Raw genomic sequence first — 25,755 nt, forward strand, 5'->3', positions numbered from 1 at the left:
CTTGGAGGTCTTCTAGTCCAACCCCCTGCTCAGGCAGGAAACCCTATACCAACTAATCCCTCTATACACTATTACCATTCAGTGGCACAGAAAAAAAGTGACTTATGACCAGTTTTCCTCAGACAGGTGATCAAACTTTGGGTGCTTGGTAACTGGCAGGTATTTTCGATGGCTGCAGCGTCCCAGGATCCTGGGATAGTCATTTGCAACATTCCTAGGGAGTTTCCAACAAGCGAAGTCAATGGGAGAAGTCAGATTCACTTAATGACTGCATGATTCACTTAACAACTTGTGATTTGCTTAGCAACAGGGGCAAAAAACGTCATAAATAGAGCATGACTCACTTAACAACTGTGCTGCTTAGCAACATGAATTTTGAGCTCAATTGTGATCATTAAGTCAAGGACTGTTTGTAATTTCTAAGTTGTTCAAATTTAAACATGTATTTTTATTATGACGAAGTAGATAGGTTGAGATTGATGGATTTTTTAAAAAAATGTATTTGGGATTTGGGGTAATCAGTGGCTGTGCATTGTGTCAGGATGTGTTGGGTTGTATCTTATTTAAAGTTTGCATCTAGTAATGGCTTAATGAAATGCAGGGATATAAAATCTAGTTATTAATGCAAACCTGTTCCACATACAAACTGGATATATAGGTTCCTTGTTAGAAGAAAATTATTTATGCGAAACAAATTGTTTTTAATAGCCAAATTATTAAATTTAAAAAAACCTTAAAGTATTCAAGCTATCATTTAAAACAAGTTATATTTCTGACCAAAAAAGCACCAAAGCTTTTTTTTTAATCCTTTTAATTTTAGTTGCTTCACAACAGCAATGAAACTCAATTTGAGAATGAATAAAATTTGGCATTAAGTAGATCACCAAAATGAATAAAAATAACAAACAAATATCCTTTTCTACTTAGAATCATGTAAAAACTTTATTTTCATTTTAATTATAAATGATAATTTGAATCACACCAGATTCTTTATAAAACCATATAAAAACCAAAATGCGCAATCAATCTTTTGGAATACTGGCAACAAAGTTCTTAAGACTCACATGGCAAAAAAGGTAGGTATAAAAAAGCAAATCCTTACATGCAAAAGTGAGGAAATTCTGATGTTCCAGATTGTTGCTAAGTTACAACTCTCAGCAGTTCCAACCAATATGACCAATCATATGGGATACCGGAATTGTTATTCACCAGCATCTGGTCACTGCTTCTCTACTTTTGCCACCATATGTAAATTATTGCATAATAATTTTGGATAACACCAAAGATTTATGCAGTAAATTGATTTCAGTGAACAATCCAGTGGATTCCTCAAGCACTTCCTACAGAATGGATACTTTCTTGTATTTCAGAATCAGACTCCACTCTGTCATTTCTAGAAAGGTCAGGCTGTTGTAGATTTTTATCTTCCGTAGTAAAGCCTGTGGTGTAAGAAAGTTTTTTTGAGGAAACTTTACTATTTTCAACAATAGGAGCACCAAATTTGTTACCAAGCACATTGATAACGGGTTCAGAGACTGAAAGTCGAGCAGTAAGTATTTGCCTCACAGAGGAATCCCTTGTTTCCAATTCTAGAGGCTGGCTATTCTTCTCAGATGCTGTCTGGGCGGGTTTTGATTCATGATCTTCTATTCTCCAACTATCTATTTTAGCTTCAATGTCTTGCCACAAGCTTTGCTGGGATGGACCAACACCTTGAAGGTCTTGAGTTTTTGCTATTGCAGGTAGGTCACTATTTACTGCTTGACATGAATCAAAGTCTTTCTGGAAAGTGAGAGGACTCAGAAAAGAGGTAGAGCCAGCATTCTAGGAAAAAAAATTAAAACAATTAAAAAATGACTGAAATAATTTTGTATGTCTAAGTGTAATCTATTTGCAAACCTAGCAGGTATTTTGGCAGGAAATTCCACTGATAAAACATGTCATGATACACAGACTATCGTTGTTTGCTGCATAAAAGAGAAACTTAACTGTGAGAATAATTAACCAGTGGAATAGCTTGCCTTCAGAAATCATGGGTGCTCCATCACTGGAAGTTTTTAAGAGACTAGACAGTCACTTATCTGAAATATAGGTTATCTTGCTTGAGCAGGGGGCTAGACTAGAAGACCACCAAGGTCCCTTACAGATTCTATTCTATTCTATTCTATTCTATTCTATTCTATCCTATCCTATCCTATCCTATCCTATCCTATCCTATCCTTTCCTATTCTATTCTATTCTTTCCTATCCTATCCTTTTCTATTCTTTCCCATTCTATTCTCTTTCCTATTCCTATTCCTATTCCTATTCTATTCTATTCTTTCCTATCCTATCCTTTTGTATTCTTTCCCATTCTATTCCTTCCTTTCCTTTCCTTTCCTTTCCTTTCCTATCCTATCCTACCCTACCCTTTCCTATTCTATTCAAAACAAATAGCTGGAAAGTACAGGGAAACATGGAAATCTCACAAAACCTTCCAAAGGTGTACTTAATAATTGCTTCCAGTATCTTCCTTTCTGTAATGGTTTAGCCATAGTTAGCTATGCTGCTAATGGCATATGCTACCATTAGTCACAAGAATGACAATTCCTATAAACCGAGTAAGTCATTTCACAATTTAACAGTGCCACTTCATATGTCTGAACTATTAGTTTAACACAGATTCAGCATATTGAAATACTACCATAACTCAGTTCAATTAGGATATAAACCTGTTCACTCCATGGTTCCTGTTTCAGAACTATCTCAGTAGGAAGATGTAAAGATAAAATATAACATAGAAGCATTTTGAGGCCTTGTCATTTGTTTTTTAGAATTAAAACAAAGCACATCACACATTGCTTAACAATATATACATACATACACACATCGTGTTTCCGCAAAACTAAGACCCTGTTTTATATTTTTTTGACCCCTGAAATAAGCGCTTGGCCTTATTGCCATGCGCTCAAAAGCCTGATTAGGCTTATTATCAGGGGATGTCTTATTTTCGAAAACCACTCACGCCGGAATAACAAAATCTCCAGAACCGTAAAGCCTAGAAACTTGAAATTTGCCACGTATGTTCTTCTTGGCTTCTAGGTGCTCACTAAGAAAGGATTTTTCAAAATGACCATCAGAGCATTAGTATTTCCTATATTATTATTAACACGCTCTGATGCTAAGGAGTTCTACTCCCCCTCCCCACCTGAAAAGAAATGTGTTCCAAATGCAAAACACAAGCAGAGGAGTTTCACTTTCAGTTTTACTTTCACAGCAGCAAGCAGCTTTACTACAGAACAGTTGAGCTAAGCCATGCCCAGCCTCCTTCCTGTCTCCTTCTTGCTTACACTGCAAATTCTGTTTGAGTTTCCAAACACCCCTCAACTCTCTCACACACTGACAGGATGCTAGCCAGATGAATACCAATGGATGCTGCGAGCTGGGACATTCTACTCCCCCTCTCCATCTGTTCCAACTGCCAGTTGCATTATATTAACACACTCTGATGCTACGGAGTTACACATTCTACATTACGTTTCAGGCTGTAAGTGTCAATTTATCAAGCCCGAGCACTTAGTTTTGTAGCGAAGAACAGGCGCGCGCGCGCGCACACACACACACACACACACACACTGTATATATATAATTTATTACATTTAGAAGATGATGTAATTTCTTTTTCAAAATGCTGTATAATGCTAATGGACTTTCATTAGTGGGTATTTTGAGAAACTGAATGAAATCACTCTATGTAAAGTGCTTGAAACACAAATTATTGTGTTAAATGTTTAGTTATCAGTGCTAGCTACAAATTATGAGGAAATGACTCATAATATGCAACGAACACCATTCATCTTCAATTTGTTGCACAGAAATACAACAAATGATAAAAGGGCAGAGAGCACATTCTAATTTCTCTCATGTTATTCTCTATGTTACTGAGCCCATAACAGGCTAGTAAAAAATTAGTAACAGAATTATTTGAATACATGTTATAGAAATGCTAGTAGTAATAACGATGATATCTGGTAAATTGTGCTTCAGGTATCTGTTGGTCTATTTTAAAATCCCATAGTATCTTCATCTTAATTTTCAAAGATTTTTTTTTCAAATATGCGGTCTCAGTAGCTTTTGTTAATAGTAAAGCTAAACTTTCTATATAAATTCCAGTGCATAAGTTTTATCATGGCAGTGCTTTTAATAACTTTGATATAGCCATTAATGAAAATATCTATGGTTTCATCTTTGAACTTGCACAGTAATACAGACCAACAGACACCTGAATCAAACATAGCAATGTTCAGCATCATCATGATCCAAACAAATAAAATGTGGTTCATAGAGACAGCAATAAACAATAAAAAACAATAAATTTGACAAAAAACAAAGAGAAAAAGTAACAAACATTGAGATTCGAACTTGAAGGACTTTGGAAGAAAGTCCAATTACTAATTAGTTATAATACTAATAGTAATTGGAGCTCAAAACAAACAAAATATTGAAAAAAAGATGTATTAAAACAAAGGAATCCTCCCCACCCCCACACACATACAAGTATTATCCACCCACCCCCCAGTTGAATTATTACAATATTGGTTTCCCACTTCTTCCAAAACAGGCCCAGAAAAATTTAGTAATTGGAGCTCTTGAAGCCATGCCATTTTCTATTTCTTAAACTACAGGGAGTCCTTAACTTACAACCATTTGTTTGGTGACCGTTCGAAGTTACCACAGCACTGAAAAGAGTGACTTATGACCATTTTACACACTTACGACCATTGCAGCATTCCCATGGTCATGTGATCAAATTGGATGCTTGGTAAGCAGTTCATATTTATGACAGTTGTATTGTTCTGGGGGTCATGTGATCACCTTTTGCGACGTTCTAGCAAGCAAAGCCCATGGGGAAACCGAATTCACTTAATAACCATGTTACTAACTTAATGACTGCAATAATTCACTTAACAACTGTGACAATGTAGGTCGCAAAATGGGGCCAGTCACTTAACTGTCTCACTTAGCAACAGAAATTTTGGGCTCAATTGTGGTCATAAGTCAAGTACTGACTATACCTGGAATTATATTGGAATTGGTGGCCTCTAAATCAATAAACCAAGTTATAAAATTAATAGATTCATTAAATATTTGAAAATTTAATAGACTTGACACTATTGACTTGGCAAAAAAAAATTGCTTAAAATTTCTTACATACTATGAATCCTACGCTCTTAGTTAGAACCCAAATAATCAGACTACAACATAGTTGAGACACTATGATTGTCGTTGAATGAATAGTTATTTCTATTATTTTCATTATTATTTGCAAGGCTGTTCAAGAGTAGCAGAGGAAAGACAGAAATGCAGAAGAGAACTATGTGAAAATTTTGTAGATTAAAAGCAAGCAAATAGTTTTTAAAAAAATACAAATTATGTATTGTGAGCAGTGAGTTAACAAGCTTACTTTAAAATTCTGCATGTGTTCTTGTCTTTCTTCTTCAAATGACTTCTCCCTTTCTATCAGAGTTGGCTTTACACTAGAAGTCATTTGGGGATGATGTAATACGCCAAAATCTGACTGATCTATACCAGCCATTGTTGCAAGCTGTCCAAGGCTGCAAAATATGAAAATATGACAAATGCACTTAAAAAATAGTGAAACTATAAATTTTTAATTTAATTATTTATATAATTAAGCTCTGAAATGGTAGAAGAAACTAAATTACTATTTTATTGCAAACAAGAGAATCCCAAGTACCAGCTGTTCTCTAAAATTATAAAGAAATGTAAATTGTCTTCAGATATATTTTAAATATATATTTTTAAATATATCACAACTGGAAGAAAAATAAATACAATACAATAAAAACTGCAGAAAAAGGACAGAGATACCAGTTATGAAATACACAATTTCTTCCTTATTTTTGCCCCATAATCTTGTTCCAATAAAAGGGTGTGCTGAAGGTGTTCTGAACTGGACTTGTTCTGCCCAACAATTTCTTTAAAACCACAGGAACAAGTTTTCAACAAATCAGTTTTTGCTTTTCAAGAATGATTTGGTAATTTTGATATTTTAAAAGATAAAGCACTGCTATTCTTTAATCCTGTTATACACAGACATACACCATCAAGGATCATTCAAAAGGCAATCAATGGCTTCTCTTACCCAGCATCTTTAAGAAGATCTAAAAAAGCATGAAACTTTTGGAAAGAATTCTCAATGCTACCAAGCACTCCTTCGTCTTCTAGTATTGTGCTTGCTACTGACTGTGCATGGACAACTTCTGAGAGAGAGCAATTTATATTCCGTAATTGAGTGTTTTCCAATTCCAACTAGAATAAATAATGAAACAAAATTGTAATACTGCAAATACCTTTTCTCCAATAAAGATTTTTGGAATGAAATGCTATCATTTCCTTTAGATGCCCCCCTTCCTTTCTGGTATCTCAGATTAAAGATGAAATAAGAAACACACTTGAGCGCAGTAAGAAAGAAATGCAGCAGTGATGGCCATCTAAATAAATAAATATTCATCCACTAGCTTGAGAATTCATCTGCAATTTGCTATTCCATACGGAAAAGGACAAAAAGAGATCAAAACTAGTGTTCTGTTTCTTCGCATTTGAGGAAGAAAAATGTTTTGCTACTATGGTATCAAAATTATGCAACTTATCGGAAATCACCTGGTGCATTATGAAAACTGTAAAATGCCCATTTGTTTATACAGGTCCCTGAAACCAAATATACCTAGATATTATATTAAAAGAGGGAAGGGAGAAAAATCAAAGGAGGGGGTTTCCCAGCAGATACTGCAGTGGTGTTACCTGACAATTCAGTGACTATATAATGTTAATGTTCCTGTAGGTTTCATATTTGGCCCTCATGCCAGGTAAATTTGGGCTCTTGCTAATTCTTACCCCAACAATATTACATAGCATGGAAACTATTTTTTTATAAAGTGGAGGTCAAACACCTTGAAGAAAAATATTGTATCCTATTTGCATGTTGGTATCCAAGAAAGAAAATGATTACCTCCATTATCCGTTCTTCAGCAATCATTCTTGCTTTTCGTTCTTCTTTTAGTCTTAAGTGACATTCTTCATACTCCATCTGTCAAAATGCAGACTGTGATCCTCTGAAGCATTTAACAATGCTATTTTAAAGACAATGCACTTAAAACAGTCTTATTTTAGAATTTTGAAATTTCTGAATTTCCTTGGTTGAAGCGTACATTCTGATCTTAAAGTGAAAGATTTTAACATTTAAAAAATCAAATTACCTTAACCAAAAAAGCGGTTTTCCTAATTAATTTAAAACCTAGGCAATACAACTGAAACATTTACTAGACTCATGCAAATCTTAGATGTTTGCAGTAATATATTCCTTTATTTTATTTTAATAAAAATAAAAATCTTTATATTTGAACATTAGGTAATAATACCTCAATTATTGGAATAACCTTGCTTGGATGTAAATTTGTTTTAAAATACTTATCTCAAAAGCACTAGTTACAATTCTGCAATTTTTCTAAACTGGTCCTATAATAATGATTTTTAAAAAGTTGATTCCTTCTAGTTAATTTTGTTTGACACAACATTTATTTTAGAAGAGATAACATCTATTAATCAAAAGGCATTGAAAAGTTATATAAAAGCTTTCACTTCCATATGCTAGTCCTCAAATGAAAATGTGTACATTTCTGAATTTGATGGCATCAGGTATTATTCTTTCATTTTTCAATAATTCTAGAACCAGTCTTCAGCTAAGAACAACAACAAAAGGCAATAGCTTAAAAATAATGGACTGGCTCGCATTATGCTAAGCCATGATTTTAACCATAATTTGTTGAATATGCCATATTATGCAAGCTAAAACCAAAAGTGTACTTTAAAAGTATTGTGAACCACTTATCATACAAAAAGAAGCAGCTCAGTGGTAAAGTCCATATTCTTTATTTGTACAGAGGTTCCAGGTGCAACCTTGAAAAATATTTCAAGTATTGAGTTAAAACCTCCCACACACTAAGGAGATTGACTGTCAGCAGAAAAAACTAAATATATCAGTAACTTAATAAAAAGTAATTTTAAAGACTGTAAGTGTGTATTTAAATATCAAGACATAGATTCTAAAAGGGATATGCATAAACGAGGGACTACAGACCAGACTTTCGTCAAAATGACAAAAGCAAGGCTGCACCCTGCCTGTTTTATTTATACATGTAATGTTATAGAAAACATCGAAAAAGAGTGAAGATAAAACAATGCTGATCTCAACACATGCCTCTATGGAAAACTCTACAGTTCCCGCTTAAAGCCCATTCACTCAGCAAGTATTCAAAGTTTTAACGGCTTATGAGCGGTCCTCAGAGTTCCACCTATAGTAGCACCCCTAATATCATATTAACAAAGTTCAGGCCCATCTACCTTTTGGCCACCTGCTTCCCACTGCTACCAGCTGCCCCCACCATCTGATTCTGCCCATATTGCACACCAGAACTGACCCCGCAGGGGTCTTCTTTCGTGCCACTTTTTTTGTGTGTCTGCAGGTGGAGCCGGAGTCTCCATTCATGCCCCATCCAGTCCTTCTTTCTCTTTCCTAGGCAGCATCTCTTCCCCTTTTCCCCCAAAGTCATCCACAAGTTCCATTATAATGAGTTGTCCAGGGCGGAAAAAAAATCATATCTCTTTTCCCAATAATTAAGCAATACTTACATGTGTATTCTTTCACTTAAAATGTCACAGGAAAAACTGATACTATTCCAAATTGTGTAACTTTGTAATCCCTCACCAAGATTAAATGAAATGAAGATATTAATCTTTATTAAACATCTACACTTCATTTAAGATCCACATTTTAAAAAAAGGATATTGCAATCTTATTGGGATAATTTCCATAATATTGCTATTAATTTAATAATTGCTTTATAAATTGTTAAGCCATACCTGTAACTGATGCCATTGTTTTAAATTGGTTAATTTGGAGGATTCTGTAGCATCCTTTCTGCAAATCATATTGTCCATGGCACCCTCTGTCTCAGTTTCAGATGCAGAAGCAGAAGCACTTTCTACAGTCACTGTCACAGGAATACCTGTCTGAGTATATAAAGCAAATATAACTGTATTAGCTCTAATTCTATTGTCCCACTTTATAAATAAATGGTATAATATTTGGCAAAGTTGACAATAAGTCAACAGTCAAAATTATGTAACACTTGTTAAAATATTTCTGAATAAAGTTCTCTTCAAAAATTCAATTATAAAAGTTTAATTTGTTGATTAGAATTCATTTTACTTACCTGTATCTGCAATGGAAATTCATGGGTGTTTTTTGCAGATGAAGCCCTAAAACAAAAAAAATGGTATTTTGAAAAGATCTAAAAATAAAATACATTTGCAGTAGCCAAAGATTTAAATCTATCAATACAATAAAGTAAATACTATTTTCTCATAAGACTTTGATCATGAATATATTTCAATACATATAAGTTAACCTCTCACCTTTAGCATCACCATCCTATCTATTATAAATGCAGATCTCCACAATAAATACATACATTTTTTTTAAAAAAAAACCCTTAGCTATAGAATGCAATGTAAACAAGAAGCCACACTTCTTAAACATCAGAATGTCAAGAACTTGGTAATGATGATGAAGTGTGGATCATGAAAGACTATTATTTCTTTTTCTCCAGCAGACTGCCATTTATCCCTACTGTTTCCAGCAAGAATCAGAGAAGCAACATCCTTATCAACTGAATGTCAAATGACTCAATGCCAAATCTACTGTACAAAAATTGGATGCTGTTATTCCGGTGGGAAAAGAGAAGTGACTGAGTGAATTTGGGTGAAAGAATTAAAATACTTTGAACATAAGTGGCTCAATTTTAAGAGAGATATGACATACAGAAGATGATTTACATATTTTATAAAGACATACAATTGCATTGCATTTCCTTTTCAAGCAATTCAGATCCATTCTGTTAGCTGACCAGAATGATTGTTTCTTTGAATGTAGCCAAAGTGTGTTTCATTGTCCATTAAAATCACAATGACCTAATATCACATCAACTATATAGCTATTTATTTTTTATTATTTCCTTTATTTTGTATGGTGTAAACTTTTATTTTGCTTTTAGAGGAACTCTAGCAAATGACTGCAATAAAATCTGTTCTAGCAGATAGAATTTAGGGTTTTTATAAACTATATAAGTTTTCACTGTGTTTGTAAAAATATTGTGGTTTATATCGATGTCATTTCTTTTGTGTGATTTTAATAGATGTTTAATTCTTATCTGTTAATTTTTTATAGTCTGGCTGGACTATATTTCAGGAATGTTATTTTTAATTCCTTTGATTGAGTGCATATACTCTCAATATTGTGCTGCAGTTTAGGGTCTAGCTACAATCTGTGAAACTACCCTGTTTTCCCCAAAATAAGCCCTCCCTGGATAATATGACCAATCGGGCTTTTGTGTGCATGCGCTAAAATACCTCCCCCCAAGTAAGCCCTCCCCGAAAATATTAAAACGCATGCACAGTTGGTCTCTGCCATTTCCTCTGGTTAGGTTATGGAGACAGAACTTGAAATCAGGTAAGACGGCAAGAGGAGCCCCGTCTTACTCCATGTGCCCCAAAAGACCGCCCTGAAAATAAGTCCAAGCGCTTATTTCGGGGTTCAAAAAATATATGACAGGGTCTTATTTTCGGGGTAACATGGTATTACTTAGATGTATTTTGTGAATTCAGTTTTTCAAAACCCCAACTATATATGTGGACACACACACACACACATAAATTTAACACTTTCAGTATACATTACCTATGGTGCTTTGCACGTTCAGCAGTACGCCAGGGCAGGAAGCCATGTGTCCCTGGAGGTAATGGCTTTGGAGCATAGTTGTCTTGATCCCATGAAGTTGTCTTACCAGAACTGGGTGATTTTTTTGATGAAAATCCTGCGCCAAGCAAAAGAAAGAATACTTTCAAATAACCTACATAAACAAGTGTTGAATTTTTAGGTTAGAGAATATGGATGGCATTGAATTTCTACTGTAAACCCAGTCTAAAAAAGCTATTCAATCTACCAAGAAACTATTTCATTCTACAAACTCTAGATTTAATATTCAACAATTGGAAGCTACCACCATGTAATTTTAGCTGTAGAAATGATAATAGAATTATCTTCTTGATACATAATTCTTCCCAGTGACCCAAACTAGTAGTCTCCAGATGTCAGTACATCTGGAAGGTACCAGATTGGACAAGGCTGAAAAAGCAATTTGATTTTGCAGAATTTACTATTAATTTGCTTAAGGTTTCTTTTCATGCTTCTAATCTGCAAAATACAGGATAAACTAAATTCAAACCATTTTTTTTCCCCAGAGAAAATGTTACTGCACTTAGGAACATTCAAGGTCATATGTCAAACGAGTAAGGCATCTTTTAGAAGAAAATGATAACCTGTTTGAATATTAATGTAATTTATATAATAAATTGTCTATGGAGCCCGATTTTTCATGCATCCTTTATATTGCAAAAGAAAAGAATATTTTTTTATACATATTTTATTTATTATTAGACTTGTATGCAATCCATCTCACCAGTGGTGATTCTAAGTAGCTTACAGATATATAGTTAAGATACACTTTAAAGCAATAAAATACCGAGGAACAAGTAACATCACATCTTATAGCAACTATAAACAATATTTTATCCAGTCTAACAAATGTTATTAGAAAGCATAACAATTTTTCTAACAATTTTTCCTACTAAAACTTTTATGAAAGGACAGGGTACTTCATTTTCTGCTCTCAAAGACTAATGATGTTTTAAATATAGCTGCAATATATACTATAGTCACTAGAACATGGTAATATGATTCTAAACTCCCAATAAAAACAATGCACAAGCATGTTTTCAGCCTATTATAATCAGGATATGCAAAATGCTTCATTTCAAACTTTTTCAGGTGTGAAACTTCATGAAGTAGAACATTTCAGGCATTATGAAATGTTATGAGCTTGAAACAGTCTTCGATGCTCAGGACAATATTTCACATTTGATAGTGACAATACAATAAATAATATGCAGAATTACAGAATAAATATGTCCAATTAGTTTCATGCCAAAATGAATACAGGACTGCAGTTTTAGCTCCAAAAATCTCATTTTGTATGCTTACCTCTGTGTCTCCAAATTACTGAAGCGAAAGCAGAAAAAATAGCCAAACAGGAAAAATCAACCAAAAAAGCATAGTCTAGATGCCTTTCCATTTATAACATGAAATTTGTGACTAACTTGCTAAGACTTCTTGAATGAAGCTAATACAAACTATGCTAAGCAACTCCGTACTTTCAGTAGAGAGTAGAGGCATTACAAGGCTTGTTTTTCCTTTGTAAATTTGAATCAAACTTGTCTCATAAAATTTAAAATTGTGAATTAGAAAACCCAAATATACATATACACAATGAAAGCTATATGTATTAATGTTTATCAATGTATACAGATACTTGGGCTTCAGAACAATATTGAAATGCTTCCTTTATCAGATGACAAGTTGATATATACATGTAATTCAACATAATATATACATGTAATTCAACATAATATATACATGTAATTCAACATATATCCAAACTATGCTTAAAATGGAACATTTTATAAAATTCTTAATTAAGAATAGTTAGCATTTAAAATTCACACACCAAAAAGTGCTTTGTGGTTGACAGGGACACAAATGTAGCATCTCTCCACAGAGTTTTAAAGCGCTTCTTTTCTTAGAATCATTTGCAGCTGATGAGAGCAACCATGCCATCCCAAGAAATCAGGTAGCTGCTTTAAAAAGTTACCCACAAATATTACATTCAGATTCCTACATACTTTGAAGTTTCTTTTTGGAATTCACTCTGAAATGCCAGAGATCTAGTCTCCAGTTTAATAGACAGCTTCATCTATTCTACAGAATGGAAAGGTCAGAGCCAGATAAAACAACAACATGTTGGACTTACTTCCAAGTAAATTTGCACTCTTATACTGAGGGAAAAGGAGTAGCATATTAGTGATAAAAAATAAGTTATATTTTATCTAAATTTCCAGAAATAGCCAAGAATAGGCTTTGAGAATCCTTGGTAAATTGAGTAAAGCAAGCATTCACTGCACATTTAAAATCTAGTCAAATTTGTTAGACTTATAAAGGTATAATTTCCTTACTGTAATGTATGAGTAGAAATGCTACCAAAAGCCTATAACTGGATTGTTTGTTCCTATTTAGTATATATGAAAAGTATTCATATTTCTGTTCAGGTTGACAATTATCGTATGATAGAACAAAATACAAATTTAAACACTTTAAATGGTATTTCGTAAATTTTGGAGCTTTAAAAATACATTAGCTCTCTTGGTTGTTGAGATAGTTTTGTATCTTCATAGAAAGATATGAGAGCTGACTTTTTATTTGGTTGAAACACTGATTAATGAGATTAATCATAACACAATTAGATCATGTTTTCTTGTGATTTCTAAATGTTAAAATATTAGGTAATCAAATTACCTGTATTAAATAATTATTGTCAGTTTATTTGGGCATTAAAGAAACTTCTGACAACTTGTTTCAGTTTTTAAATTGTTATACATGCATAAGAGAATAAAAACACCGGTGATGTTACCTAGTTTGATAATGAAATGTTTGCAAATAAATAACCAACCTCAGAGAGCACCAAGGACCACACAGTTCAACTATTCTCTTCTACTGGTATAAGACAGCGGCCCCCACCTTTTGGGCACCAGGGACCATTTCCATGGAGAGAGGATTTTCTACGGATTGGAGGGGACATGGTTTCATGTGGTGCCTGCATCCTGTGGATGGGGCTTCCTTGTTTGTGCGGCCCAGTTTCTGGCATGCTGTGGCCTGGTGCTGGTCCACGGACTGGGGGTTGGGGAACTCGTAATATAAGAGAATAGCAACTCGCTAATATAATAAAAGAATGTATATATCAACTCATACAAAAACAAATAAAATAATTACCAATACGTATAGTAGCTTTTCCTTTTCTGCCATTTCCCAAGACAACTGTTCTTTTTTTGGGTTTGTTTTTGACATCTTTTGAGAGTGGAGAAGGAAGCCACTTGTACTAGAATACCAGGGATGGAAAACAGCAGATATTTTGGTTTAGTAGTAGTTACTTCCAACTTTAAGTAACATGCAATTACACATACTAAAGAAGCTTTAGGATAGCACTAATTTTTTTAAAAAATTAAATAGATACCTTTTTCTTTATTAATAACATTGTTTCTTTAATTGTTTGGGTGGGATGGCTAATATTATAAAAACAAATTCAAAATAATCTTGATAGATAAAAGAAACGTGCTAAAACAGAATTAAATATAAAAGAGGGAAAAGTTCTTCATTTAGGTAAAGAATTATACAGTTGTAGAGTAGGGAATCTCTGGCTGATAACATGTATCAAAAGGATCTTACAGTTGATCAGAAGCTTCATCAGTCAGTCAAATGCAATTTTAGGCTACATCAATAATAGATTATAGAAAATAATATTTCTACTATTTTGCATCAATTAGACTCAATTCAAGGACTGTATCCTCTTCTACAGAACATTCTCCACTAGTAAATTATCCATTTAAGCACAATCCAATACCGGTATATTTAGACTAAACAGTTGTCTAAATATTTGCATGAATGGAACAAACGCTATCTGACCTATTTTGATTACTTTGCAGACAACCCACAAGAGGTTCCTTCATCTACTGATTTCCATGACTACTACTTTGCAGAAGAAATAGTAATAATAAGTTTGGTGAAACTCTAACCTTGTCATTATACTGTCATCACATAATTTGAATTTTAGTCTGACCCGCAACAGCTCTTTTGCCTACTGATGAACATGAACCAGTAAGATAGCAGGTGGAAAAACCATTCAGATGCCAGATGCAATTCTTTTTATGTACAGTTTTGTAAATAGCAAGTTGCTGAGAATATTACTTTCATACTATGGAATTCACAGGTTTCCTACAGTACCAATATTATATAAATCTATATTGAGACCAATGGATGACATCATGCTGTGCTTTAGGACTGGAACAACTTTGATTCCCAATCTTGAATTACAGACTGAAAAATTGGAAACTAGATAACAGAACTGATATTGATGGAAAATACTCAATATCTATGCAAAATTTACTTGAATTGAAGTAACTGTCTCAAACATATCAGGAAAAATGCACCTTTGAACAAACTGAAAAATAAAGTTCTTATACAGGTGGTCCTCGTTTAATGGCCATTCAAAGTTGCAATAGACCCCCAAAAGATACTTATAACCCAATTTTGAAGTTACAACAGCCATACTTCACCCTGCAATCAGATGATTGCATTTTGGTTCCTTGGCATTCGGCTCGTCTTTATAGCCATTTGTAGTGTCCCGTGATCATGTGACTGCAATTTTCAATGTTTGTTGCAGGTTTCTGGCCTTTATTTCTGACAAAGAATGCTCAGTGGCTACAACAGATTTGCTTAATGACTGCTGCAAAACAGGTAGTAAAATTGGGCAGTCTCGTGATGACTCACTTAATGACTGCAACAAATTACAACCATAATTTTGGCTCAATTCCGATCAGAAATTGAATACTACATGTAAGAGTTCCACTGTAAAAAACATAGAGGAACCTACAACAATTTCAACAAGAGCAAAGGCTAGCAGAAACATGCTGCATTATTTTATGTTCATTACATTATTAATGTAATAATGAAGAATATTTAGCTTATACCTCCACGTTAGTGCCATTGGCATTCATGAGAACCTTTTCAATTATTTTCTTCATTAATGCATGATCTACAAAGATAGAATAAAAAGTTAATGCTCGCATCATATACTTCCAAAAAAGGAAAGAAATTTCTATGTAACTTATTGATCATTGCTTTTTTCTGCTCTTAGTTACAACTAAGTTACAACCAGAACAGAGCCTACCCACTATGGTTGCAAGTCATGATGATTGTTAAGTGAAGCACCTACATGAACACCTCGCTTAACAATCCTCACTCCACCCCCACTCTCCCCAATGCAGTCATTAAGCATTAAGCAGAGTACAGCACTGTACATCTCCCTAAAGCACCTGATGCTCCACTTCCCACACCTTAGCATCCCTGCAGATCACATGGTGCTGTCCCAGAAATGGGCACAACTTTTAGAGAAGCTATAATTCATTGCAGCTTCTCCAAAAATGGTGCCCACTTCTGGGGCAAAGCCACATGGCCTAGGCATACTTAGGGGCAGAGTGGCCTGCTTTCCTTCCCCAACACAAGTACCAGAGCTCTACAAAAGGTAAATGAACAATTAGTGACAGGAAGGTGGAGGAGGCTTTAAGACCCAGTAAAGTGGGAAGCAGGCAGAAGGCGTACAGGATGAGGGAGAAATACAATAGGTGAAGGGGCCACTGCAGCATCCTTGAATAGTAAGGGCAAATTTTCTTCATGTGATCATGGGGCACTGCAGAAACCATAACTTTTAAACCTTTTAAATAGCTTTTAAGGGTCTGTTATAACTTCAGTCACTAAGTGACCGGTCGTAAGTCAAGGACTACCTGTATTATTGTAGTATAATACAGGTAGTCTATTCATACATAATTAGTTAATTCTTATACATAGTTTAGATTCAAAATGTAATATATTAATGCTTAGATTTCAAAAGAAACTAGTTTTTAAATAACAGTGCAGGAAAAGATAACCATATTTACTGCCTTCAGTAGTTTTGTACTAAACAAAACTCCAGGGTTCGTTAAGGTAATGTTTGTTTATTCTCTCATTATTAAATGTTTATTTCCTACTTTTTTCTTTTACATTAGGTAGAATATCATGCATGTACTTGAGTTCAATGCTGTTCTGGCTATCTAAGGAAAAGAGGTTAACCCACATACCGGTTTTGAACCAATTTTTCACAACCAATTATGATAACAATCAAGTCTTGCTGTCAGAAAACACATAGCATAAATTTATTGTGACAGACAAGTCAAATGTGGGCTCCTCACATCTTTCTCTAGATAGCTGTATAGCATATGAGGCTTATAAACATATAATGTTGACTGCAATTCCTCAAATCAAATGTTATCTTCTCCCGGGATTGAATTGTAGGCAAGTGATCTCAGGAAATGATCCTGGTGAATTTATGCATTGCAGACAGGCGCTAAAAAGCAACTTTGCATTTTGCTTTTAAGTCTGAAACACTATACAGTACAGCTCTACAGAAGCCAGCAATAGAAATCCATAAGAAAGTACTTTGGGAGAAAAGAGTTGAAAGCCTAATGAGAATGGGTTGTGATTAAAAGTAGCAATCATGCTTCTTCAACCCTGTTTAAATTATGACCCTCTACTAAATTTTGGGCTTTGTTTGGCATTATCTTTTTCTATGCATATTTGAAGTCATCTTCTGATGTTGCTTTTCAAAAAGGAAAGTTATAAACGATGCCCTGATTTTTCTTATACTGAAATTGAAAAAAAATGTAAAACAAACAAACAAACAAAAAAAAACAGGAGTATACAAAACTAAAAATATGTTTGTTCTGAACCTAAAAGAAACCATCGTATTCTGTAAGTTCTAAAGTAACTGCAGCTTGGCAGAACCAGACAAACTAAAAGCTAGGAGGAACTCAGAATAAATGGTGTAAGTACAGTAAGTCTAGTATACATTTCTCCCTCTTTCCTTCTTCTCCACACAATCTGTGCATTGTTCCATTCCTCCCCAACCCCATATTCTCAGTACCTTCACTTCCCAACCCACCTTTCTCCTGTTCCGCTCCCCTCACCATTACAAATGTAGAAGTGAGGTACTGTATATCTCATAAATCTGCCTATTCCCCACCATTCCAATTTCCTCTTTCCCTGCTGCCACTAGGAATGTTTATATTTGCAATTGCCAAGGAAATCTTCACTTGACTTTTTCCTTCTTTCCCCCTTATCTAATCACTTTGCTCCAGAACAAAAGTTTTAGTATTATCTGAGAATAAATGGTATAGAACGGTTTTCTGAGAACATCAGAAATGTGTGCCAGACTACCCAAAACCAACTGTACATGAAACTGATTATGCATGGAATGATTTGCACATCCCCATGGAAATGACATTATTTTATAATAAAGGAAATGCTGCGTGCATTATAAATTCCAGGTAAAATGGAATTTCAACTTTAATCCTTTTAAACCTTCAGAAAAAATAAATAGAAGCAGACATACCTACTAATGGATTTTTTCTGATGTCCAGAACCACCAATGTTCTGTTAGTTTTAAATGAATCCAAAAGTGATTTTGCCCCCTCACTGCTAATTCCACATTGCTGCAAATCAAGTGCTTGAATAATAGAGAGCTGACATTAATACACCACATGGTCTATGAATATTTAAGCACCAATGTCTATAAAACAAATATATTATTTCTGCCATCATCTATCAACACATAATTACAATTCAAAGAAAAAATAAACTACTTTAATACTATAATCTTCAATCTCAATAATAATTTGTCAGTTTCATGGTTGCATATGACTTTCACATAGCATTGTTTGACAATAGTTTCCTGATTAATTTTATTTAAGGCTCTTTTAAGATTGATGATGCACTCTTTATAATGATACAACCTGGAATGGTCAGTATTGACCTCACATGGATTTTATGATGGTGCATAGGTTAAAGCACACTGACAGGAACTCACTATATGTTTCCATTTCACGAACAATAGAAACACTTTTCCTCACACAATTTCACTAAGTATAGTGTAAGAACAGACGCTAAAAAAACACCAGAGCTTCAAGCATATCAATAGTGCTATCAGTTGGCAACTTGTAACACTGGAGACATTACGTTCCATTCATGTCTTGTTGTAACAGTACATAAATCCACTATGTGAATAACCCACCTCAGAAGAAAAGTCTTTTAGACTTATAATCTTCAACACATAACACATATGTTACTTGCAGGTGAGGACAAACCCTTTAGAATTCAGTTTTTACATAGTCTTGAAAAAATTAAAAATTAGAAAAGATAGCAATTGTGTTAAGCTACATTTAAAAAAGCAGTCCACATAAATCTAAGAGCTAGAACATGTCATTAAAAAGTATATAATAAACTTGAATTATATTAAAAGAATCATATTACATCTTTAAATAACTTGGAAAAGCAGCAGTTTGACATTTTAAAATTTAAATTACTGATCAGTAAAACACAAAAATAAATGAACATTCAGAACTAAATCTACAAAACATACCTTTTAGCCACAGATCTTCTGCAAGGCAATCAGCTAAAACAGCAGCACCTCGATCACCAATAAGAGCATTGCAGTTGAGAGTGATGCGCCTCAAGCCAGCCATACAATCAAAATCAGGTCTCCTATAGCGGAGACTTTCAGCCCAAGCTTCACCATGTCTTTTCATTGCCTGATGCTGTAAAATACCGTAATAAACATAGCTATTGAAAAGGTGAGTTAGACATTAGCTTTTTAGGAAAAATAAAAACGGAACTAAAAAATGAGTTATTAAAAACAGATATAAAATATTTTATTTCAAATTATTTCCTCTAAGAATAGAATTTTATCTTATATGAATTTTATCTTATTATGAACTTGAGAAAGATAGATGAGTGTTTATAAGTACATTCATAAACTATGCAATCCTATACCACAGTGGTCCCCAACCCCCGGTCCGCGGACCGGTGCCGGGCCGTGGAGTACCTGGCACCGGGCCGCGCAGCGGCCGGGGGACATGAACGCTGCAGCGCACGGCCCAGGAGCCTTTGCGCTGCAGCGTTCATGTCCCCCGGCCGCTTTTGCGCACTGGGCCGTGCGCAAAAGCTCCTGGGCCGTGGCCCCACCCCTGCGCGCGCTCAGCGGGCCGCGGCGTTAAAAAGGTTGGGGACCACTGCTATACCACATCCTCAGGAGAAAATATAATTTGGCTAACAGACTCATTAACAAAAAAGACTACAGTGTAAGACTATATTGTAAGCATAAGTATTTTATAACCTCCATAAATACTATTTATTTAAAAAATGTTTTGTGCAGAAATAAGTGTTGCCATTCTAAATACTTTAAACCAACTCTTCTCAACCCAGTATCCTCCATATTTCTGGGGTTGTTTTGGATGTATCTGATTATAACTATTATTCAAAATGACAGAAATGGATGATGACTGTAGTCTGAAAGAGAGGATGGGAAAATCTGCTGAAATTTAAGAAGCATGCAGATAGAGCAAAATTCAACATATCTACAAACAAGCTAAAACATAAATAAACATATGGCACAGAAAGGAAGAAGAGAACATTTAAGAATTGTTTCAACAACTGCTTGGAATGGAAACAGACTCCACATTAGGCCCAGATTCACTGCTGTTTAAAATTTTAACTAGTTCAAAGGTTCTCTAGGGAGCTTACAATACATTCAAATTTATGAGCTGCAGAAAAAAAGAACTGATAAGTAGTAAACTACATTTCTTAAATATTTTGAAACAGCTACAACCCACGAACATCTTAGGCAGAGAAATTATTAGCGTTATCTTCACAAATTGAAAGCAAGTAGAAATAGATCACTCAAATAGCACAGGTGGTCCTTGACTTACAACCGTTTGTTAATAACAGTTCAAAGTTATGTTGGCCTCAGAAGTGATTTAAGACCTTTCTTCAAGTTACATCATCATACCACCCCACCAATAAGTACTTGCCATTCAGGGGCTTGGCAACCAGTTCACATTTACATTGGTCACAGAGTCTTGTGGTCACATGATCACAATTTGCAACCTTCCTAGCCGTTTTCCAACAAGCAAAGTCAACTGGGGAAGATAGATTCACTTAATGATCTCATGATTCACTTAACAACTGTGTGATTCGATTTACCACAATAAAAATGGTAGAACTGAGTTATCACATGATAACTCACTTTACAACCACACTGACTTACCAAATAAATTCTAGTCCTAATTGTGGTTGTAAGTCAAGGACTACCTGTAATCAAACTTTAAATGAGTTTTATACAAAGTTTTTTTTTTTACTTTCAGGATGCTGGCCATGTGTTCTGTTCCTCGCCAGGTTAAACTGCATCCTGTAAAATCTATAGATTTGATGCAAGCCGAATTCTTCACACTTTGACAAATTACTGAAAACAAAAAAAACCCCTCCATTATTCATCTTAAATGTATTTTTTTAAAGTAAAATGACAGTACTTCATTTAAAGACTCTAATGGCTCACTCTTCTATCACTGGAAGAGGGAAACTCCCTCCTCCAGTATCCCCACCCATGCCTTTAACATCTAGTCTGGAAGAATGGGTGGTAGTACAAGTGGGAAGAATGTATTTCTACATAAAAACATTATATTTGGCTTACACTTATAATCTCAGACTTAGATACTTACATTTCACATCATATAGCAAACTGGAATTTTAAAAGCCCTATTGTACAGCAACTTTTGTTCTTGCATGTAAAAAATGAATCCGATTTATATGAACCACATATGCCAGACAACATGCATATCATGCAATATGGGGAATTAAAGCATCACTTCTACATCCAACATGTCTTTTTTTATTCCCTATGAAATAATATTTCTCCATCCCTTAAAAAATTAGTATATAGCAGTTACCCAGATGTATATGGCAAATATGGGTGGTAAATCTGTTACTAAAATTAAGCTTATGAATAAATAGGAGGGTTTTACAAACAAGACAAAAATCAACTGATCAAACTCTCCTATTTACCCAAAATTGATGTCAAGCATATGGTTCAAATCACACAGACAATTTAGGTATGAATAGCAAATTTACTGCCACAATAGGAAGAGAATGGTGAAATCAGTGGATTTTTAACAGCACTGATAGATTTTGTATGTATGATAACCCTGTTCCCTTAATATCTCTAAACATGCAAGGGAAAACCTGAAAAATATTATATAGCAATAGCACTTAGACTTATATACCGCTTCATAGTGCTTTTACAGCCCTCTCTAAGCGGTTTACAAAATCGGCATATTGCCCCCAACAATCTGGGTCCTCATTTTACCCACCTCGGAAGGATGGAAGGCTGAGTCAACCTTGAGCCGGCAAGATTTGAACTGCTGAACTGCAGCTAGCAGTCAGCTGAAGTAGCCTGCAGTACTGGACTCTTTGCCACCTCGGCTCTATATAGAAATTATGTTAGCATCAACCACTAGCAAGATGCTGTCAAAGAAACATTTATTCCTTACATATTAGTTTACTTATATCTCAGTATTTACTATTTTAACCAATATAATATTTTAATTAACTATCAACAGATCATGTGAAATGAGACCAAAAAAATAAATATGCAAAAGGCCTTATCCTGCCAACGAAATAAAACAAGGTTAAAAACAAAGTATTAAATTAAATGTACATCTTATAGCTTTTTAATAGTTAACAAAGTTGCTTGGCTAGCAGGTAGCTATGTAAAATGAACAAATAAATAGACACTTAACAAATATATGGGATTTACCCCAAACAGTGCTATTTTGAGAATATATTTTTCAGACATATATTTTTCTTTAGAAAAAGCAAAACTTACTTTCCAAACCTCCATCACCTATTGGTGAGTGGGCTAAAGATAGTCTCTCCAAAGATGATGTATCAGCCAACCCCTTTAAAAAAAAAAAGACTATTAATAATTTTTTAAAGCAAGTACATCTTGAAATCAAAAATATGTTGCAATTTAATAATCTTACTTTTGTCAATAATATTAAGTCCTTTTCCCTCAAAAGCAATCCATGTAGCTCTAGATTTCCCAGGGCCTTTGATACCATCAGACAACCTTTGATAGCTTTACACAATTGTCCAGTTAAGTCTTTGGATCGAATGGCTGGAATTCTTCTTCTTATACCTGTTCCTTGTTTTTCAAGACCTAGCAAACAAAAATAGTTAAATATCAGTAAATAGAAAATTAATAAATCGATACAAGAACAGCTTAGTATTAGTAAACACACGACGTGTCAAGAGACAAACTATTCATATATTAACTGTGTGCCACCTGTTGACTTTATAATTAGATCGGATTTCCTCTGTATTAGATAATGCTAATAAAGACATTTCAAATTAAGTAGAAGTTAAAAAGACATTGCTCTCCCTCTTTAGATAACATAAAGACTAAGAAATAGGGAAAGGATGCATTTACAAAGAAATTCAAGTAGAAAATAAAAAACAGAAGAAACAACCACATTCTTAAGCTCAATTGTTTTTTTAACAAAACAAGACGATGCTTAATGTTTTAATATCGCCTACCAAAGCTCTGAGAAGAAAGCCTTGTTAAATTCTAAATTTGTGATAAAAATTGATATTTTCTCAAGTTTTAAGGATAGAGTAACATAATGAAAGGCTAATTACCTGAGTCCCAAGGACCCTGATGGTGACAGCTCTTTATTGCAATGAAAGTTAAAGTCTTGTTATGTCTGACTGCACGTAGTAGAGGTATCCAATCAGCAGCTTTAATACGATCCGCATTGATATCAAGAATATTGTAAAGTTTTTTGGCTTTCACAGATGTTAAAGGGGCACAGCCTTCTAAAGCACAAAGCTGCTCATAATGAGCATAAAAATCCATACTGCATTGTCTCCTTACTTTGACAGAATCAATCATTTTCAGTTATATACTGAGCTATGATCCAGAGCTACAAAAAGAAAAAATGTGAAATTTTTGTTAACAGCTACACATAATCTAACCAATTAAAATTTATCAAAACTATAGCCCTACTATGCCTATTTTTTCTTTCAAGATCAAATCCCGGACTGTAAAGAGGACTTGGCTTCCAATGCTATGTTCCTGCAGAAGCCAATATATATTCTACCTTGTAGAATGGATTTACCGTATTTTCCGGCGTATAAGACGACTTTTTAACACATGAAAATCTTCTCAAAAGTCGGGGGTCGTCTTATACGCCGGGTGTAGTTCTCCTGTAACCAGGCAGACCAGCCCGAAAGGCTCTGATGAGCCTTAAATGGCTCTGGTGATCCCAGCTCTGACGATCCCAGCTGAGTTCCCTGCAACTCAGCTGGGATCGCCAGAAACCAGGTAAAAGGAAAAAAGTTTTTTCCCTTTTACTCTGAGGATCCCAGTTCTGACGATCCCAGCTGAGTTCCCTGCAACTCAGCTGGGATCGCCAGAAACCAGGTAAAAGGAAAAAAGTTTTTTCCCTTTTACTCTGAGGATCCCAGTTCTGACGATCCCAGCTGAGTTCCCTGCAACTCAGCTGGGATTGCCAGAACCATGTAAAAGGGAAAAAGTTTTCCTCCTCCAGCTTGCTTACCTCAGCTGCTAGTCGCAACACTTGCCTTGCTTTGCTTGCCTGAATCTATTCAGGCAAGCAAGCAACTCCCTGCCTGCAATCAAGCAAGGAGTTAGTTGTGGACTTCAACTCCCAGAATTCCTCAGCCAGCAAAGCAAAGCTGGCTGAGGAATTCTGGGAGTTGAAGTCTACAAGTCTTAAAGTTGCCAAGGTTGGAGACCCCTGTTCTATTGGGTAAGTTTTTTTCCCCTTTGGGAGCTTTAAAAAAAATAGTCAATTGGGGTTTTTTTAGTTGTTCTTTTTTAGACCTAGCCATTTAAAGTTTAGGAAGTTTTAAATTTAGCTTTCATATAAAAATAAAAATAAAATAAAACAAAACAATATTTGTGCAGCTTTCTGAGATTTAGTGTGTTTCTGTAGTGTTTCACTCCAACTACACAAACACACAAAATCTCACAAAGCTGTATGTGGAATTTTGTGTGTGTAAAGTGTGAAAGTTGGTTTTTTGGACTTTTTGTGGCTGTGTGAGGTTCCTGCTTGTTGCAGGGGCCATTTTGGGTCTAGCACAGCTGCTTTTACATTGTGGGTGAGCCAGTTGTGTTGTGTTGTGTGTGTTTAGAGTGTGAAAGTTGGTTTTTTGGGCTTTTTGTGGCTGTGTGAGGTTCCTGCTTGTTACAGGGGCCATTTTGGGTCTAGCACAGCTGCTTTTACATTGTAGGTGAGCCAGTTGATGTTTTTTAATTTTTATTTGGTGTGCATTGGAAGAGGGGCAGTCTTATATGGCGAGTATAGCTCAAACCCTATATTTTAACAGGAAAAGTTGGGGATCGTCTTATACGCCCAGTCGTCTTATACGCCGGAAAATACGGTAACTACGGATAATCTCAATGGACAGCTGAAATAAAGGCAAAATAGATTACAAATACAGAATCCATTCGCAATTTTCTTTGGGAAATCCTACAAACATTTAACTGGTTGTGACTCTTTATCTTTAAATACAATAATTTAATGAATAGGTATACATACTGTGTTTCCCCAAAAATAAGACCCTCTCTTATATTTTGTTGAACCCTGAAATAAGCGCTTGGCCATATTGCTATGCATTCAAAAGCCCGATTGGGCTTATTATCAGGGGATGTCTTATTTTGGGGGAAATAGGGTATATAAAAGATGTTTTACAAAACTACTGTCCTAAATACTCCATTTTTAAAAAAGTAATCATTTCAAAGGACAAACTCAAATGATATATGGAGAGTGACTTCTAAATGTATAGAAATGCTCAAATAGGGGGTTTGACTAGATGACCTTCCAACTCTGTTATTCTATGAAGAGTTTTTCTGTACTTAGTTTTCGTACAATGGATCGTTTTTAGAAATTTAGCCTGAAAAGTTAAAAAAAAACACCCAGGAACTATTCATTTTGGAGGATTACATCTATAAACTAAGTAACTAGTTTCTTAGATCACTCAAAGAATAAATTCTGTTACCATAAATATACATATTTTAAAGG

The 25,755-nt window shown here is 34.7% G+C and overlaps 1 protein-coding gene and 1 long non-coding RNA gene across 17 annotated transcripts in view; one reads left to right on the plus strand and one right to left on the minus strand.

Annotated features, from left to right (window-relative positions):
* Positions 1-915: 915 nt before the first annotated feature.
* The window catches only part of CEP78 (centrosomal protein 78), a 28,753-nt gene continuing 3,913 nt past the window's right edge, over positions 916-25,755 (minus strand). For 8 of the 15 annotated variants that reach the window (XM_087886116.1, XM_087886118.1, XM_087886115.1 and 5 more), the window contains 15 exons: positions 23,348-23,631; positions 22,693-22,868; positions 22,536-22,608; positions 21,013-21,116; positions 19,239-19,413; positions 18,213-18,326; positions 15,757-15,821; positions 14,003-14,108; positions 10,799-10,934; positions 9,276-9,321; positions 8,923-9,072; positions 7,013-7,090; positions 6,146-6,312; positions 5,444-5,594; positions 916-1,824 (listed from right to left, as the gene is read on the minus strand). In XM_087886116.1, the coding sequence (XP_087742242.1) occupies positions 1,330-1,824; positions 5,444-5,594; positions 6,146-6,312; positions 7,013-7,090; positions 8,923-9,072; positions 9,276-9,321; positions 10,799-10,934; positions 14,003-14,108; positions 15,757-15,821; positions 18,213-18,326; positions 19,239-19,413; positions 21,013-21,116; positions 22,536-22,608; positions 22,693-22,868; positions 23,348-23,600 (2,289 nt within the window). In that variant the 5' untranslated portion in view covers positions 23,601-23,631 and the 3' untranslated portion in view covers positions 916-1,329. Of the gene's footprint in view, positions 1,825-5,443; positions 5,595-6,145; positions 6,313-7,012; positions 7,091-8,922; positions 9,073-9,275; positions 9,322-10,798; positions 10,935-12,160; positions 12,179-14,002; positions 14,109-15,756; positions 15,822-18,212; positions 18,327-19,238; positions 19,414-21,012; positions 21,117-22,535; positions 22,609-22,692; positions 22,869-23,347; positions 23,632-25,755 lie in introns of all 15 variants that reach the window. The other 7 variants (XM_087886109.1, XM_087886113.1, XM_034410189.3 and 4 more) reach the window with 1 other exon arrangement.
* On the plus strand, positions 1,667-10,033 carry LOC132711471 (uncharacterized). 2 transcript variants are annotated; one of them, XR_015732235.1, is made up of 3 exons: positions 1,667-1,742; positions 4,665-4,801; positions 9,672-10,033. It is a non-coding gene; the product is annotated as an uncharacterized LOC132711471 (long non-coding RNA). The 2 variants fall into 2 exon arrangements; XR_009622332.2 differs by lacking the exon at positions 9,672-10,033 and adding an exon at positions 6,097-6,384.

Source organism: Pantherophis guttatus, chromosome 2, assembly GCF_059756535.1.
Source record: "Pantherophis guttatus breed Tessera chromosome 2, ASM5975653v1, whole genome shotgun sequence".
NCBI classification, from domain to species: Eukaryota; Metazoa; Chordata; class Lepidosauria; order Squamata; family Colubridae; genus Pantherophis; species Pantherophis guttatus.